Source organism: Tachyglossus aculeatus, chromosome 5 (assembly GCF_015852505.1).
Source record: "Tachyglossus aculeatus isolate mTacAcu1 chromosome 5, mTacAcu1.pri, whole genome shotgun sequence".
NCBI classification, from domain to species: domain Eukaryota; kingdom Metazoa; phylum Chordata; class Mammalia; order Monotremata; family Tachyglossidae; genus Tachyglossus; species Tachyglossus aculeatus.
Window position 1 is genome coordinate 755,759 of NC_052070.1, and position 19,052 is coordinate 774,810.

General features: G+C 50.5%; 1 protein-coding gene across 1 annotated transcript in view; it reads left to right on the top strand.

The window, feature by feature from the left end:
- DOCK5 (dedicator of cytokinesis 5) overlaps window positions 1–19,052 on the top strand; it is a 189,478-nt gene that overhangs the window by 149,038 nt on the left and 21,388 nt on the right. Inside the window, exons 39-46 of the mRNA XM_038746260.1 lie at window positions 185–289; window positions 3,601–3,742; window positions 8,360–8,441; window positions 8,936–9,020; window positions 9,710–9,796; window positions 11,302–11,478; window positions 14,255–14,338; window positions 15,843–15,980. Coding sequence (XP_038602188.1) covers window positions 185–289; window positions 3,601–3,742; window positions 8,360–8,441; window positions 8,936–9,020; window positions 9,710–9,796; window positions 11,302–11,478; window positions 14,255–14,338; window positions 15,843–15,980 — 900 coding nt within the window. The remainder of the gene's footprint in view (window positions 1–184; window positions 290–3,600; window positions 3,743–8,359; window positions 8,442–8,935; window positions 9,021–9,709; window positions 9,797–11,301; window positions 11,479–14,254; window positions 14,339–15,842; window positions 15,981–19,052) is intronic.

Here is a 19,052-nt window from a genome sequence, read left to right on the forward strand (position 1 = left end):
GTGCTCCTAGTAAATACTATTACACTAATTATAACCAGACTAGCCTGTGGAGAGGCCCAAACAGATCCAGTTATTTCATCATCCTGAGGTTTCTCTTTCAGAGTTAAACAAGGGTCTCTGTGGTGTTTCCTTGGTGTTTGTGGAATTGCTGAATTGAAGGAGCATTCTCTCATTTTGCTTTCAGAAAAAGCGGGCTTCATTTTACGAGAACATCATTAAGGCCATGAGGCCCCAACCGGAATACTTTGCTGTTGGATACTACGGGCAGGGTTTCCCCTCTTTCCTCCGGGTAAGAATCACAGGATGACTCCCGATGCCATTCGGACCCACAGGTCCCCAGGAAGCCATTCAGGTCCCCCTAGGGTTCACCTCTCAACTGGAGTTTCCCCACTGGCTGATGATGTGTTCTCACGGTGGCTGTAATCATGGCCATGACAGTCAGTGGGAGAGGAGAATAGTGTTTTCTCAGCTGTCCCTGCTGCAAACCATCGCTTACTCTCTGGATCCGGCAGACCTTCTGGCAGTTCTCCTGATGGTCCCAGCGAGGCGAAACAGGAGAATGAACCCCTTCCTCTCCTGGCTTATTGCAGCCTGGATGGGAGTTGAGGCTTGGTGTTTTCCATAGAGAAAGCAGTCCAGCCAGGTGGAGTCTGAAAGCGAGGGTAGCTCAGCCCCGCCCCCACCACCGGATTTCAACAATGCATCCATTGGCCAGCAAGAGCTCTGTAAGGCCAGGACCTTTCTGCCTGCCCTGCTCCCCTTCCTCTGCATCACCCCCGAAATACAACAGTGGGGCCCTGGATCATGTTGGCAATTTTCTAAAATTCCGCCTCTCATTCATTCATTCATTCATTCATTCAGTCATATTTATTGAACGTTTGCTCTGTGCAGAGCACTGTACTAAGCACTTGGAAGTACGAGTCGGCAACATATAGAGAAGGTCCCTACCCAACAACAGGCTCAGAGTCTTGAAGGGGATGACAGAAAACAAAACAAAACATGTAGACAGGTGTCAAAATTGTCAGAGCAAGTGGAATTATAGCTATATGCACATCATTTAGAAAATAAATAGAATAGTAAATATGTCTAAGTAAAATAAGTAGAGTAATAGATCTGTACAAATATATACAAGTGCTGTGGGGAGGGGAAGGAGGTAGGGCGGGGGGGGATGGGGAGGAGGAGAGGAAAAAGGGGGCACAATCTGGGAAGGCCTCCTGGTGGAGGTGAACTCTCAGGAGGGCTTTGAAGACAGGAATAGAGCTAGCTTGGTGGATGTGTGGAGGGAGGGTGTTCCAGGCCAGGGGAAGGACGTGGGCCAGGGGTCGATGGCGGGACAGGCGAGAATGAGGCACAGTGAGGAGGTTAGCGACAAAGGAGCAGAGTTTGTGGGCTGGGCTGTAGAGGAGAGAAGGGTGGTGAGGTAGGAGGGGGCGAGGTGATGGAGAGCCTTGAAGCTGAGAGTGAGGAGTTTTTGCTTGATTCATAGGTTGACAGGCAACCACTGGAGATTTTTGAGGAGGGGTGTGTTTCTGTACAAAGATAATCTGGGCAGCAGAGTGAAGTATAGACTGAAGTGGGGAGAGACAGGAGGATGGGAGATCAGAAAGGAGGCTGATGCAATAATCCAGTCGGGATAGGATGAGAGATTGAACCAGCAAAGTAGCAGTTTGGATGGAGTGGAAAGGGCAGATCTTGGCGATGTTGTGGAGGTGAGACAGGCAGGTTTTGGTGACGGATTGAATGTGTGGGGTGAACTAGAGAGCGGTGTTGAGGATGACACCAAGGTTGCGGGTTTGTGAGACGGGAAGCATGGTAGTGCCATCTACAGTGATGGGAAAGTCAGGGAGAGGACAGGGTTTGGGAGGGAAGATAAGGAGTTCAGTCTTGCACACATTGAGTTTTAGATGGCAGGCAGACATCCAGATGGAGATGTCCTGAAGGCAGGAAGAGATACGAGCCTGGAGGGAGGGAGAGAGAGCAAGGGCAGAGATGTAGATTTGGTGTCATCAGCTTAGAGATGATAGTTGAAGCTGTGGGAGCAAATGAGTTCACCACGGGAGTGACTGTAGATAGAGAACAGAAGGGGACCAAAAACTGACCCTTGAGGAACCCCTACAGTAAGGGGATGGGAGGGGGAGGAGGAGCCCGTAAAGAAGACTTAGAATGAATGGCCAGAGAGATAAGAGGCGAACCAGGAGAGGACAGAGTCTGTGAAGAAAAGGTTGGATAGTGTGTTGAGGAGAAAGGGGGTGGTCCACAGTGTTGAAGGCTGCTGAGAGGTTGAGGAGGATTAGGACAGAGTAGGAGCCGTTGGATTTGGCAAGAAGGAGGTCATTGGTGGCCTTTGAGAGGGAAGTTTTGGTGGAGTGTAGGGGATGGAAGCCAGATTGGATGGGGTCATGGAGAGAGTTGGCATTGAGGAATTAGAGGCAGTGAGTGTAGACAACTCATTCTAGGAGTTTGAAAAGAAAGGGTAGGAGGGAGATAGGGCGGTGACTAGAAGGGGTGATAGGGTCGAGAGGGTTTTTTTGGGATGGGGGAGACGTTGGCATATTTGAAGGCAGAGGGGAAGGAACCAGCTCAACCTCTCAGAGAGGCATGGAACCAGAGCCTCAGGGCTCTCCGTGACTCTGGGCCTGGGATCCTGGTTCGGCTGAACCAGGGAATCGAATACGATCAACTTCCCTATCTTTTCATTTATTCATTGCTCCATACACTTGCTGTTGCCAGTTGTATCTGTTTTTCCACCTTTGCCCACAACTTAGGACTGTCTGTCTCGATCTTGAGGACCGGGCTGTTTTCATTACTTTTATTGTGCTCTCCCAAGTGTTTAGTACAGTGCTCAATACAGTAGGTATTCAGTAAAGTACCTTGCACACCATAGGTACTTTACACATAGTATCAATCAATCAGTCAATCATAGGTATTGATTGAGCACTAACTGTGTGCCAAGCACCATACTAGGTACTTGGGAAAGAATAATACAGTAGAGTTGGTGGACACATTCTCAGGCCACAAGGAGCTTACAGTCTAGAGGGAGAGATGGGCATTAAAATAAATTATTGATAGGGGAACAGGAGAGTATAAGGATAGGTTCATAAGTGTTGTGGGGCTGGTGGATTAGGTGAATATCAAGTGCTTAAGGAGTAGGGACACAAGTGCCTAGGTGATGCAGAAGGGAGAGCAAATAGTAGGCACTCAGTACAGTGCTGTGCGTACAGAAGGTGTTCAGTTTAGGCACTTGTATGTAGTAGGCACCCAATGGGTGCCTTGCACCTAGTAGGGCCTCAGTAAATAGAGGTGATGATTCAGGTGATGTTAAGGAAAGTGCCATGGACATGTTGGAACGTTTGCCTTGGCTTAGTTGGCCAGATCCTTACCTTTATTTCTCATTCTTGTGTTTGAATTGACCAGCAGTTCGGAAGGAGGTAGCCAGCAATAGGCTAAGGTTGAGGTCACTACAGATCTGAGCAACAGCAGAAGCCCTGTGGAGGAGGAATGGAACATGGGGGGAAAAGCCGAGCTGCAGTAAGACTCCTAGAGAGCTGTGGACCCCACTTCTGCCCCTTTCTAATGTGGCTCTCCCCTTCCGGCCAACAGAATAAGATCTTCATCTACCGCGGGAAGGAATATGAACGGAGGGAGGACTTCGACCTGAAGCTGCTGACCCAGTTTCCCAATGCCGAGAAGATGACCAGCACCTCTCCGCCAGGAGATGACATCAAGTCCTCCCCAAAGCAGTGTATCCTTGTCGGTGGAAGAGTCTGGCAGGGCAAGATTGGCTCTGAGGTTGGGAGGCCCCTGGGTGAGCACTCAGGCTAAACAGAAGCAGTATGGCCTAATGGGAAGAGTGTGGGACCAAGAGTCAGGAAGCCTGGGTTCCAATCCCAGCTCCACTACTTGCCTGTTGTGTGATCTTGGGCAAGTCACTTAACTACTCTGGGCCTCAGTTCTCTTACAGGCCAAATGGGGATGCAGTGTAGCTCAATGGAAAGAGCATGGGCTTGGGAGTCAGAGGTCATGAGTTCAAATTCTGGCTCTGCCAATTGTCAGCTTGGTGACTTTGGGCAAGTCACTTAACTTCTCTGTGCCTCAGTTCCCTCATCTGTAAAATGGGGATTATGACTGTGAGCCCCACATGGGACAACCTCATCATTTTGTATCCTCCCCAGCGCTTAGAACAGTGCTTTGCACATAGTAAGCACTTAACAAATGACATCATCATTATTATCAAGCGCTTAGTACAGTGCTCTGCACACAGTAAACGCTCAATAAATACGATTGAATGAAAATATCTATTCTCACTCCCACTTAGACTGTGAAGCCTTTGTGGGTCAGGGAAAGGGCCCATTCTGATTATCTTTGTACAGCTCCTGGTATGTGGTAGGTGCTTCACAAAGACCACAGTTGTTCTTTAGATTAATCAGAAGTTCCTAAGTGCTAGCAGAGTCATATGAGTAATTGAATTTGGACTGTTGGCTTAATCGCTCAGCCTCAGTTTCCCCTTCTGAAATACGGGTGCCCTACCTCCAAGAAGTGGTGGATAAGAGACCGCCCAGGAAGTGGGTTTAGGATAAGGTGGTTAATGTCTCCAGAGTTTATTAGAGCCAAAACAGATCTTATGTCCGGGAGAGAGGCAGATGAGAAAGCCAGCTACCCAATCTTTAGCCAAAGAAGCAAGAAGTCCATGAATTTCCAGAGGGTTTTTTCAGTTCATCCAGCTATCCAACTGATAGATGTTCTTTTGCCAATTTCTCCAAATGGTACAGACTGGGTTTATCCTGACCCTTCCCTCCTCCCTCCTCCGCAGGCCTCAGCTCCTGGAGCCTCTCCAAGCTGGCACATTTCCTCATAGGAAGATTGAGCCCCATCCCCAAACAGAGACAGCAGAAGAACCAGGAGCCTAACAGGCTGGCCAGGCTACAGGGTTTCTCTGGCTCGCTGGGGCTTGGGCAGGTCCAGTGGCTCTCGGCTCTGGACAGAGAAGTACCACAGTTATGTCAGGGACCAGGATGCTGGGCACCCAGGAGCAGGTGGAGGGAGGGCTATTGTCTACATCGCGAGTGTTTTTGCTGCTGTATGTCGGCCCCCGCGAATGCCTGACAAGAAAGAAGTGTCATCCGGGTGCCCGTGCCAAGAGACCCCAACTCGTGGATTCACATCCAATTGGGAGCCCCTTCCAAGACGGTCTTCTAGGGAAGCTCCCAAATCAATCACTCAGTCAATCAGTGCTGTGTACTAACTGCTTATTGTGTGCAGAGCTCAGTACCCTTCACTTGGGAGAGTACACTATAACAGAAGTCGGTAGACATGTTCCCTGCCCCACAAGGAACTTACAGTGTTGAGGGGGAGACATTAAAATAAATTATGGCTATGGATATAACTACTCTGGGTCTGAGGGTGGGGTAAATAGCAAGTAGTTAAGAGGTACAAATCCAAGAGCATATGTGACACAGAGGGAAGGGTGGGAAGGAGAAATGAGGGCTTAGTTGGGGAAGGCCTCTTGGAGGAGATGTGATTTTAATAAGGCTTTGAAGTTGGGGATAATGATCATATGTGGAATATGAATGGGGAGGGAGTTTCAGTCCAATGGCGGGTTGTGGGCAAGAGGATGGCGACAATACAGACCAGATAGAGGTACAGTGAGTAGGTTGGCGTTAGAGGAGCGAAACGAGCATGCTGTGTTTTAGTAGGAAATCAGGGAGGTCATCCTAGAGGGGGCAAGCTGGTTGAACACTTTAAAGCTGATAGTAAGGAGGTTCTCTTTGATTCATTCATTCATTCACTCATTCATCAATCGTATTTATTGAGTGCTTACTGTGTGCAGAGCACTGTACTAAGCTCTTGGGAAGTACAAGTTGGCAACATAGAGATGGTCCCTACCCAACAGTGGGCTCACAGTCTAGAAGGGGGAGACGGAGAACAAAACAAAACCTATTAACAAAATAAAATAAATAGAATGTGTACAAGTAAAATAAATAAGTAAATAGAGTAATAAATACACAAAAACATATATACATATATACAGGTGCTGTGGGGAACGGAAGGAGGTAAGGCAGGGGGGGTGGAGAGGGGGAGGAGGGGGAGAGGAAGGAGGGGGCTCAGTCTGGGAAGGCCTCTTGGAGGAGGTGAGCTCTCAGTAGGGCCTTGAAGGGAGGAAGAGAGCTAGCTTGGCGGATGTGCGGATGGAGGGCATTCCAGGCCAGGGGGATGACGTGGGCTGGGGGTCGACGGCAGGACAGGTGAGAATGAGGCACGGTGAGGAGATTAGCGGCAGAGGAGCAGAGGGTGCGGGCTGGGCTGTAGAAGGAGAGAAGGGAGGTGAGGTAGGAGGTGATGTGGAAGTGGATGGGTAACTCCTGGATGTTATTGAGTGAGAAGATATAGACTGAAAATTTTTGTAGAAAAATGATCCAGGCAACAGAGTGAAGTATGGACTAGAGTGAGGAGGGACAGATCCGCCAAGATCCGCCCTTTCCTCTCCATCCATACCGCTACCCTGCTCATTCAAGCTCTCATCCTGTCCTGTCTGGACTACTGCATCAGCCTTCTCTCTGATCTCCCATCCTCGTGTCTCTCACCACTTCAATCCATACTTCATGCTGCTGCCCGGATTATCTTTGTCCAGAAACGCTCTGGGCATATTACTCCCCTCCTCAAAAATCTCCAGTGGCTACCAATCAATCTGCGCATCAGGCAGAAACTCCTCACCCTGGGCTTCAAGGCTGTCCATCCCCTGGCCCCCTCCTACCTCACCTCCCTTCTCTCCTTCTCCAGCCCAGCCCGCACCCTCCGCTCCTCCGCCGCTAATCTCCTCACCGGGCCTCGTTCTCTCCTGTCCCGCCGTCGACCCCCGGCCCACGTCCTCCCCCGGGCCTGGAATGGCCTCCCTCTGCCCATCCGCCAAGCTAGCTCTCTTCCTCCCTTCAAGGCCCTGCTGAGAGCTCACCTCCTCCAGGAGGCCTTCCCAGACTGAGCCCTTTCCTTCCTCCCCCCCTCGTCCCCCTCTCCATCCCCCCCACCTTACCTCCTTCCCTTCCCCACAGCACCTATATATATGTATATATGTTTGTACATATTTATTACTCTATTTATTTATTTATTTTACTTGTACATACCTATTCTATTTATTTTATTTTGTTAGTATGTTTGGTTTTGTTCTCTGTCTCCCCCTTTTAGACTGTGAGCCCACTGTTGGGTAGGGACTGTCTCTATATGTTGCCAATTTGTACTTCCCAAGCGCTTAGTACAGTGCTCTGCACATAGTAAGCACTCAATAAATATGATTGATGATGATGATGATGACAGGAGGCAGGGAGGTGAGGAGGCTGATGCAGTAGTCAAGAAGGGATAGGATAAGTGCATGGATCATTGGGGTCTGAAAGCAGGCAGAGCCCCTACTCTAGGTCAGAATTCTTGCAAGTGGATGCAGTCACAACTCAGCTCAGAAGGTTTGTCCCACTTCCAATATTTCAACCGATCAAGTAATCAGTTAGACAAGCCCCCTCGGTGTCTGAACGCTCCCTGCAAGGCACCATAGGGGGCCTTGCATTGGGATTTCCTCTCTAGGTAGTCTTCCTTCCCTGTGCTGACAGAGAAGAATCCTGTTTTTATCACTCATGAGGTCTATGCTCTGAGCCGGAATAAGCCTGCTGCTCCCAACATTGTTTTGTGTGCTTTCTCCTCTCCAAAGCTCAACCCAGTGACCTGGGAAACTCTCGTAAGATGCAGCTACTAAGGAGAAGGAGGAGGGGGATGAAGAGGAGGAGCGAGTGAAGGAGGAGGAGGTGAAAAGCCACTTGGGCCATTAAAGGGTTGACAGTTGAAGCTGAAGCACTTTGGCTTGAAGTGTCTCCACTTGCTCCTCCCGCTAATGGCGCTCCTCAATCCTGCTGCTCCCTTGCTGATGCACCATGCAGTCAGTCCTCTCCCTCCAGAGGCTCACGATTTATCTTAGCCCATTTTACCAGTGAGGAAATGGAGGCACAGAGAGGTTAAGTGATTTGTCCAAGGTCACACAGCAGACAAGTAGCAGAAGTAGGACTTGAAACCAGGGCGTCCAACTCCAGACCTGGTGCTCTTTGCATTAGTAAGCCACACTGTCTCACCATGGATCAATTAATTGGAAATATTGGAAATAATACTGTTTGCCAAGTGGCAGACCCCAAGAGCTGAGGTTTGGTTGTTAAGGAGGCTTGTGGTCACTAAACATAGAATGTTTTTAAAACTCTGCACTGTATCCTAGGTCAAAGGGATTGACGCTTCAGTCTGAGGGACAGTGGGAGAAAGAGAGTGGTCTCCCCCTGCTCCCCTCCCTTGCAGTCTCCAGTGGCCCCAGCTCCCTTAACAGAAGCTTCAGACATGCAGTGCTTCACCGTGAAGCCAGTGATGAACCTGCCCACTAATTACAAAGACAAGCCAGTTCCTGAACAGATCTTGAAGTAAGGATTTCCTTTCCTCTTTCAGAAATCTTCCTCTCACCTTAGGAAACCAAACTCAGTGTGATTTGTAAATCCTGGCACTATTTCTGTCATCCCACTGTTACTGAATGCCAATGGTCATAGTGAGATTTGGGGCTATAGTGAGAGTTGGGTTGAGGTTCATCACCAGTGCGGTGGTTTATGGGGAGGGAGGGAGCAGGGCATATCTCTGCCAGGTGGTCTGTCCTGAGGCTTGGAACAGATCCTAGGGGGCATGGGGAGCCGTAATGAATCTGAGGGGAAAGCGGAGCCCTCTAGACACTTTGACAGGGGATTTGGTCAGATTGTGCCTTTGGCCAACCTTCCCCCACCTCTACATTGACCTAAAGGAGCTGAGACACACATGGAAGCGTGTTCCTGGAAACACATTTTGGGTCATGCGGGTGAGGCAGGTGGGAGTCCTCGAGGACCAGAACGAGAAAGCAGCAGTCTTTGACCCTGTTGTTTCTCCCCAGCTACTACCGAGCCAATGAGGTGAACCAATTCAGGCACTCACGACCTTTCCGAAAGGGAGAAAAGGATCCTGATAATGAATTTGCTGTGAGTTCCGGACTTTCCTCTGCCCTGCCCTCTGGGAAGAAAGTTGAAGTAGCTGGCCTGTTGAGCCCCACAGGAAGAATAGCGAACTAGCCAGCTTGACAGGCTCCACGGAGAGAATAGCAAACTAACCAGCCTGATGGACCCCACGGGTCCTGGGGGAACTGGGCCAGAGCAGGTAGTGAGGTCGGTGACGGCTTCTGGGCCTCATTTGGCTCCCTCTACCAACACCCCAGACTTTTCCACTTGGACCATTGAGCGATGGTCTATGCGCTCCCCTCCTGCTCGCCCCCAGTCACCCGCCTGTATGAGGGGGTTACAAGGGAAAAAGGGAGGAAGACACCCCGCATTGCTCCTGATATCTTTTGGGTGACTTGGAATCAAAAGGTCCAGAGCCAGCATTATATGTGTGCGTGCACACACACCCACAGACACACACACACACACACTCACGCACACACGCGCGCACACACAGGCCCTCTCCAATCCCCTCCCTGGAATACCCCAGCTCATGTTCACTGATGTCCCCCTGGGAAGGCTGCAAGTATTGCTCACAAGCCCTTATTGCCAGACCTGTGGTTTCCAGCAGATGTTGCCCCTGCTCCACTTTCCAGTGAGGTCCTCCAGCAAAACAAGGGATAGCTTTGGGACACAGAACTAACATTTGCTGTTTCCTTTCCTTCTGGCACCAGAACATGTGGATCGAGAGAACCACCTACACCACGGCCTATACCTTTCCTGGGATTCTGAAGTGGTTTGAAGTCAAATCAGTTTCAACAGTGAGTCCTGGGAAACTGAGCTGCAGAAAATTGGGTGGGGCAGGCTTGCTGGTGGGTTAGAAGAAGGGCCTCCCATCCTGCATCTGGCCTGGCCTGGCCTGGCCTCCTCTCTCCACAGAATTGGCGTATCCAAAGGGAAATGAAATAATATTTGGGTATTCTTAGTAACTTCCTGTGCCCAAAGAGTATGTTCCTTCCTTGGAACATGTGCTTGAGAGACAGCACAAGAAATTATGGGTGTACCACCCTCTTCAGTATTGCAAATTATATTATCTTACATTTTCTGAGACCTTCTCTCTGAACCTTATCTAGGGGTGCAGTGTTGCCATAACAGCAGGGGAAGCCTGGTTCCTGACCCTTATCTATGGGTGTAGTGTTACCATGGCAAAAGGGAAAACCTGGACCCTTAGCAAAAGGTGTAGTGCTGCCGTGGCAGCAAGAGAAGCTTGACTTATATCAATCAATCAATCAATCAATCGTATTTATTGAGCGCTTACTGTGTGCAGAGCACTGTACTAAGTGCTTGGGAAGTATAAGTTGGCAACATATAGAGACAGTCCCTACCCAACAGTGGGCTCACAGTCTAGAAGACTGTCTAAGAGTATAAGTCTAAGAGTATATCTAAGAGTATAATGTTGCTGGTATAATGTTGCCATTGCAGTGGGGGAAGCCTGACCTCTGTCAAGAGTTGCAGTGTTGCCACAGGAATGAGGAAATCCTTATGCAGGGGTACAGTGTTGCCACAAGAATGGGGGAGTCTTGACCCTGAACCCCCTTGAAGGGATGCAGTGTTGCCATAGGAATGGAAGGATCCTGGCCCCAGCTCTCGCCTTACTTCTTCCCAAAGGAAGGCAGATTTGCTGATTGTTTGTGTCCCAAAGTGCCATGGGAGCCCTCAGCTCAGTTGCCATTTGTACACAGTGATTTGCTTCTGCAAGTGCGTCCCATCTCGTTTCCTCTTCTTGGGGGGCTGTCTGAGGGAGTCAGACTGCCCACATCCCCAGGTGGTAGCAAAGGCTCTCTGCTTCCCAGTGCCTGGAGAATTTGTTGCAAAAGGATTTGTATTGAAGCAGTGTGGTCTAGTAGAAAGAGCATGGGCTTGGGAGTCAGAGGACCTGGGTTCTAATTCTGGGTCCGCCACTTGTCTGCAGTCCCTTCACTTGGGCAAGTCACATCACTTCTCTCTGTTCCTGCATCTGTAATATGGAGATTAAGACTGAGCCCCATGTGGGACAACGAATGTGTCCAACCTGACTGTCTTGTATCTACCCCAGTGCCTGCTTAACAAATGCCAGTTTAAAAAATTACCTGGGTTCCCGTCTCAAGATAGGGAATCCTTCCCATGTCTGTAACCCAAGCAAGCCAGCCACGGTTGGGCCCCGCAGGCCGGCGACTGAGTCCACGAAGACGCTCTCTGACTCTGAATCTCTCTCTCCCTCTCCTCCCTCTCCTCCCTCTCCTTCTCTTTTCCTCCCCCGATCCCTTCCTGTGGCTGGGGCGGGAAGGATCTAGTCAGCCCGCTGGAAAATGCCATCGAGACCATGGAGCTGACCAACGAGAAGATCAGCAACTGCGTCCAGCAGCACGGCTGGGACCGCACCCTCTCTGTGCACCCTCTGTCCATGCTGCTGAACGGTATCGTGGACCCCGCGGTCATGGGCGGCTATTCCAACTACGAAAAGGTGGGCGAGATCCCGACGGTGATGGGTGGGGCTCCGGCAGTGGATGGACTGGTCCCTCCTCCTGCTCCTCGGGCTCCCCGGCTCTCTGCCTTTGGCTCTTTTCACGCAGTACAACAGGCTGGCAGGAACATGTAGGGCTCCAGCCCAACACTGAGGTGGACGCCCGCAGGCCTGCAGCATTTCCCACACAGCCCATGGCTCCTGCTGGAAGCAAGGCAGTTATCCTTGGTGGATTACTAGCATTTGGCTGGGGTGCACAGGTCAGGTTTGTAGTGCTGTGAGGCTTATGTGGACAGCTGGACAGTGAATGGATGGACAGGTGAGTGGACAGAAGGTGGACCTGTGGATGGGTTAGTGGATCAATGGATGGATTAATGGTTGAGTGGACATAAGGCAGATGGGCGACCGCCATTGGGATGGCTGGGATAGGGCCGTGGCTCTTAGCCTAAATACTCAGAGAACCCTTCCCTGAGTCAGTGAAAGGAGTCCAGGTTTCAGGTAAGCAGGTTTTATTTCCAAAAGGAACCTAGTGGGCAGACTCTCTGTCCCACCATCAGGCTTGCAGTCATATTTATTTCCTGTGGTTTGCTTGAATATAGCCAGAGGACAGTGTGACGTTAGCCTCTTCCCTTCCTCCTCATGCACAGTTCACTGGGCAGTCTTGGCTCGAGATTGTATTGGTCTGACCTCACAAGTGAACTCTTTGTTTCGTCAAAATTGTCATCCTTGATTCTGCACCTGCTGGGTTATCTTGGGGAGGCCAGGGTGAGCTCATGCTTACACAATGGGGAGGCTATGGTAAGGCCATGGTGATGCCAGTGGATGGCTGGGGGAGAACATGGGGTTGTACTGACTCTGAATGAACCAGTTCCAGGTGACTGCTTTACCTTCAAGATCCTTGTCTTCCTGAATTATCACCTTGGCTGTTAGCAAGAAGGAGTTAGCCTTTTTCCCATATGTATACTCTGACATTTAATGCTTTCTGCCCCCAACAATGGCCGGGACTGTTCCAGGACCCTCTCCTTCCAATCTCAGTCTAACCCAGTTGCAGGGCAGTGGGGCAACTGTGGCGTTGGTCCACCCGGGAGGAAGACAATCGCCGGCTGCTTTGTGGTGCAGGGTCTGTGGTACCTGGGCATCCTCTGCCTTAGCTGCCTGTGCCTGCAGTGAAGTGGCTGGTCTGGATGGCTGCAGGGGCATGGTGGGACACAGCAAGAAGGGGGACATCAGAGGAGGGGAGGGCTGAGTCTGGCAAGTTTGGAGGTGCAGGAGGTTCCAGGTAAGGGGTCGGAGGTGGGCAGAGCAAGAGCGGGCACAGCCAGCAGGAGGGACCGAGCCAAGCATCTGGATGTCTGCCCGCCACCTAAAACTCAACATGTCCAAGACTGAACTCCTTGTCTTCCCTCCCAAACCCTGCCCTTTCCCTGACTTTCCCATCACTATTGATGGCACTACCATCCTTCCCATTTCACAAGCCCGCAACCTTGGTGTCATCCTCGACTCCGCTCTCTCATTCACCCCTCAGATCCAAGCCATCACCAAAAACTGCTGGTCTCAACTCCGCAACATTGCCAGGATCCGCCCTTTCCTCTCCATCCAAACCGCTACCCTGCTCGTTCAAGCTCTCATCCTATCCCGTCTGGACTGCTTCATCAGCCTCCTCTCTGATCTCCCATCCTCGTGTCTCTCCCCACTTCAATCCATACTTTATGCCGCTGCCTGGATTGTCTTTGTCCAGAAACGCTCTGGGCATGTTACTCCCCTCCTCAAAAATCTCCAGTGGCTAACCAGTCAATCTGCGCATCAGACAGAAACTCCTCACCCTGGGTTTCAAGCCTGTCCATCACCTCGCCCCCTCCTACCGCACCTCCCTTCTCTCCTTCTACAGCCCACCCCGCACCCTCCACTTCTCTGCCGCTAATCTCCTCACCATGCCTCATTCTCACCGGTCCCGCCGTCGACCCCCGGCCCACGTCCTCCCCCGGGCCTGGAATGCCCTCCCTCTGCCCATCCGCCAAGCTAGCTCTCTTCCTCCCTTCAAGGCCCTACTGAGAGCTCACCTCCTCCAGGAGGCCTTCCCAGACTGAGCCCCCTCCTTCCTCTCCCCCTCGTCCCCCCTCCATCCCCCCATCTTACCTCCTTCCCTTCCAACAGCACCTGTATATATGTATCTATGTTTGTACATATTTATTACTCTATTTATTTATTTATTTTACCTGTACATATCTATTCTATTTATTTTATTTTGTTAATATGTTTGGTTTTGTTCTCTGTCTCCCCCTTCTAGACTGTGAGCCCACTGTTGGGTAGGGACTGTCTCTATATGTTGCCAACTTGTACTTCCCAAGCGCTTAGTACAGTGCTCTGCACACAGTAAGTGCTCAATAAATATGATTGATTGATTGATTGAGCAAAGAGTGCCAGCAGCAGAGCAGCAGAGTTGAGGAGAGATGTTAGCGGAAGGAGCTGGTGAAGACACTTAAGGCCATTGGTACAGAGGGAGATTAGGGACCTTTGAAGGGTATTGAAGAGAAGGGAGATGTCTGTGTATGATGTAGCAGGGAAGTGATCCAGATGGCAGCATGGGGGCAGGGAGGCTGCCGAGGAGCCTGGCATGGAAGTCCAATCCCAGTCCGATGAGTGCTTGAACCAGGATGTTGGCCCTTTGGGTAGAGGGGAAGCGTGGGGGTCCCCAGAACGTTTTTGAAGAAAATTTGGCAGCTTTTGGTAGGGAGGCATGGAGAATAGATAATTATACCTCTGCTTCTGCTTTTAGGCCTTTTTTACTGACAAATACATCCAAGACCATCCTGAGGACCAAGAAAAAGTTGAGCTGCTGAAGCATTTAATTGCTCTACAGGTGAGTTGAAGGAGAAATTGTATCTAACGTAAAGAAGCGAAGACCAGTTAATATTTCTCTTTCGCATCACCATGAGCAGGGTGAACGCTATATTAACACTAAGCAGGGTTGTCACATTTGGAGGTTTTTAAGCCACTTTACAATTCTCTCTCCTCCTTTCCTCCTTCTGTCTTCCTTCCCCAGATTAGAGTTAGTCCACTCAGCCAGGCAGGTGATGGTGTGGATCCCAGCCACCAGCAGGCAGCCTCCACCCAGAGCACCACTGCTCAGAGAAGCCACTGCTCAGAGAAGCCTCTGCTCAGAGCAGCCTCCACCCAGAGCAGCCTCTACCCAAAGCAATCTCCGTCCAGAGCAGTCTCCACTCAGAACAACCTCCACCCAGAGCAAACTCCACTCAGAACATCTCTACCCAGAGCAGCCTCTTCCCAGAGCTGCGCACCCAGACCAAACTCTGTCAGAGCACCTCCACTCAGAGCAGCCTCCACCCAGAGTATCTCCACCCAGAGCAACCTCTGCTCAGAGCAGTCTCCACCTTAAAGAGGCTCCACCCTGAGCAGCGTCCTCCCAGAGCATCTTTCAGTAGTTCCATCATTTTAAAATTGAGATTGAAGGGCTGTTTGCTTGGCCCGGAACAGGGGCCATCTCCTGGCCAGCCTCTCAAGGGGTGTGCACCCCCTTCTTCCCACCACTCGACCATGCCAAGGAAGCCCCCTCCTCTCCTGTTGGGTCCTTATTCCACCACAGCTTGCTCTCGGCCCTCATATGGAACCTGGAACCACCTCTCTCCTACAGTGCTTTGCACATAGTAAGCACTTAACAAATGCCATCATTATTATTATTCTTATTGCCCAACATACACAGAAGTGGAAGTAGGATGTGGATTGGGAGGGTGGCCCCAGTGGGGCATTTGATTTTCACCCCTCTCTCAACCCCATAGCACTTATGAGCATATCTTTAAATTGTATATTATACATTATTTGTTCATATTGATGTCTGCCTCCCCTTCTAGACTGTAAACTTAAAAGTATAGTGCTTTGCACATAGTAAGCCCTCAATAAGTACCATTGATGATGAAGAAGATAGCGAGCATCACAGGTCACAGCATAACCAGTAGAGGACAAATGGTGTCCATGACTTGTTCCAGGGAGGATGCCACGACTTATGTTGCCAACTTGTACTTCCCAAGCGCTTAGTACAGTGCTCTGCACACCGTAAGCGCTCAATAAATATGATTGAATGATTGATTGATTGACTTGGTCTTGGCAAACCTTCCCCCGCCAGGTGTCGTTGGAAGCCCAATGATTGATCTCCTGTTTTCCAGTCAATCAATCAATCATATCAATTGATTGCCTGCTGTGGGCTGAGCACTCAAGCGCTTGGAAGAGTGCAGTGGAGATGTGCTTTTTGCCCTCGAGGAGCTCCCAGACTAGTTTCCTCATGCCCGCGTCTCTCCCGGAGGTGGGTATCGGCGTCCCTGAGGTGGGCTTCTTCCTCCTCCCCGCAGATGCCGCTGCTGGCGGAAGGCATTCGGATCCACGGGGAGAAGCTGACTGAGCAACTGAAGCCTCTGCACGACCGATTGACCTCATGCTTCCAGGAGCTCAAGGATAAAGTGGAAAAGCTCTATGGAGTCGTGACCCTGGTACGCTGGACCTGAAGGGGTTTCTTTCCCTCCCGCTCTGCTCCCTGCAACTACTCCCAACCCTCCATCTCCTCATGGAAGTTGGACTTTCCAGTCTCCACTCAACTCATAACCATGAGTGGGGTCCCATGACTGGGGTTCTGTGGACGGGGCAGGGCCTATGACCCGGGGGTGGGGGCGGTGGGGAGGAGGCGCAGTTCATCAGCCCTCTCATTCACTGACATCTTTTCTCCACTAAGTGCCCTTCATCTGATCTCTCTACTTCCTCCATTTCCATTCTCCTCTCACCACCAGTGGTGTCCTCTTTGAATACCAAGGAGAACTCTATGCATTCTTCTCTATTTTGTTCCCGACACCCATTTTTCATCTCTTTATCCCCTTGACTCCGCTACTCCAGCTGTTTTGTTCCATGGTTTCTCCCAAGCAAAGATGAAAGTCAAAACGTTTTCTAATGGGCAAGTCATGACCACCAGTGGGCAATGTCGGGTGGGGACAGGGGCCCAGTGGACACGGGGCCAGGCGGCCTCCAAGAAAACAGCCCAGGAGCCCCTGCAGGTTCCTGAGCTGGACCGGGGGGTTCACTCTCACCAGCAGAGGGCAAGGAGTTGAGCACCCCCCAGGGCTCCAATTCCCAATCCTAACTGTAACCCCTTAATAACAGCAGCAGTAATTATGGTATTATTCATGGCATTTATGTACTATGTACTGTGTGCTAAGCTCTGGGGTAAGCACAAGATATCAGAGTGGACACAGTCTCTATCCTATTCAGGGCTCACTGTCTATGGGGCGGCAGTGACCAAATGGAAAGATCAGTCAATCAATTAAACAATCAGTGATATTCATTGTTATAAATGTCATTACTACTATTGAGAGCTCACTGTGTGCAGAGCACTGTACTAGGCACTTGGGAGGGTACAATATAATGGAATGAGTAGACGTGATTCCTGCACACAAGGAGCTTGAAGTCTACAGCGGGGGACAAGCGTTAAAGTGGATTAGGGTTAGAGGAAATAGTAGAGTATAAAAATGTGTAAGTATTTTGGGGCTTCGGTGAGTAGCAAGGTTCTTAAAGGGTACACAGAAAGGGAAAGAGCATGGGACTGGGAGTCAGGAGAGAATAATAATAATAATAATGGCGTTTATTAAGCGCTTACTATGTGCAAGGCACTGTTCTAAGTGCTGGGGCACTGTTCTAAGCGCTGGGGCACTGTTCTAATCGCTGGTTTTAACCTTGGCTCCTGCCACTTTCCTGGTGAGTGACCTTGGGCAATTGAAATCACTTGCTTTTCTGAACCTGTTTCCAAATTGGTGAAATAGAATTTAGTCCCTGTTCTTCCCCATCGAGTATGAGCCCCATGTGGGTCAGGATGGTGTCAGACTGGATTATCTTGGTGACCGCAGTGCTTAGTACAGTGCTTGGCACGTAGTTATGGCTGAATAAATCCCATCATTATTATTATTGGTATTACATCCCCATTTTACACGAGGGAAAACCGAAGCCCAGAGTCAAACTTAAGCTGTGTTTAAGTAATTGGCCCAGTCAAATAGCAGACCGGTGTGCTTTCTGTGTGCTGAAACCTGTACTAAGTAACTGAGAGAGTACAGCACAATAGTTGGTAGATACAATCCTTGTCCTCAAGGAGCTTGCAGTCCAGAAAGGGAGTTATCAATCGTATTTATTGAGCGCTTACTATGTGCAGAGCACTGTACTAAGCACTTGGGAAGTACAAATTGGCAACACATAGAGACAGTCCCTACCCAACAGTGGGCTCACAGTCTAAAAGGGGGAGACAGAGAACAGAACCAAACATACCAACAAAATAAAATAAATAGGATAGAAATGTACAAGTAAAATAAATAAATAGAGTAATAAATATGTACAACCATATATACATATATACAGGTGCTGTGGGGAAGGGAAGGAGGTAAGATGGGGGGATGGAGAGGGGGACGAGGGGGAGAGGAAGGAAGGGGCTCAGTCTGGGAAGGCCTCCTGGAGGAGGTGAGCTCTCAGCAGGGCCTTGAAGGGAGGAAGAGAGCTAGCTTGGCGGAGGGGCAGAGGGAGGGCATTCCAGGCCCGGGGGATGACGTGGGCCGGGGGTCGACGGCGGGACAGGCGAGAACGAGGTACAGTGAGGAGATTAGCGGCAGAGGAGCGGAGGGTGCGGGCTGGGCAGTAGAAGGAGAGAAGGGAGGTGAGGTAGGAGGGGGCGAGGTGATGGAGAGCCTTGAAGCCCAGGGTGAGGAGTTTCTGCCTGATGCGCAGATTGATTGGTAGCCACTGGAGATTTTTGAGGAGGGGAGTAATATGCCCAGAGCGTTTCTGGACAAAGATAATCCGGGCAGCAGCATGAAGTATGGATTGAAGTGGAGAGAGACACGAGGATGGGAGATCAGAGAGAAGGCTGGTGCAGTAGTCCAGACGGGATAGGATGAGAGCTTGAATGAGCAGGGTAGCAGTTTGGATGGAGAGGAAAGGGTGGATCTTGGCAATGTTGCGAGCTGAAACCGGCAGGTTTTGGTGACGACTTGGATGTGAGGGGTGAATGAGAGAGCGGAGTCGAGGATGACACCAAGTTTGCGGGCTTGTGAGACGGGAAGGATGGTAGTGCCGTCAACAGAGATGGGAAAGTCAGGGAGAGGACAAGGTTTGGGAGGGAAGACAAGGAGCTCAGTCTTCGACATGTTGAGCTTTAGGTGGCGGGCAGACATCCAGATGGAGATGTCCTGAAGGCAGGAGGAGATGCGAGCCTGGAGGGAGGGGGAGAGAGCAGGGGCAGAGATGTAGATCTGGGTGTCATCAGCGTAGAGATGATAGTTGAAGCTGTGGGAGCGAATGAGGTCACCAAGGGAGTGAGTGTAGATTGAGAACAGAAGGGGACCAAGCACTGAACCTTGGGGAACCCCCACAGTAAGAGAATGGGAGGGGGAGGAGGAGCCTGCAAAAGAGACTGAGAAAGAACGACCGGAGAGATAAGAGGAGAACCAGGAGAGGACGGAGTCTGTGAAGCCAAGGTCAGATAGCGTGTTGAAGAGAAGGGGGTGGTCCACAGTGTCAAAGGCAGCTGAGAG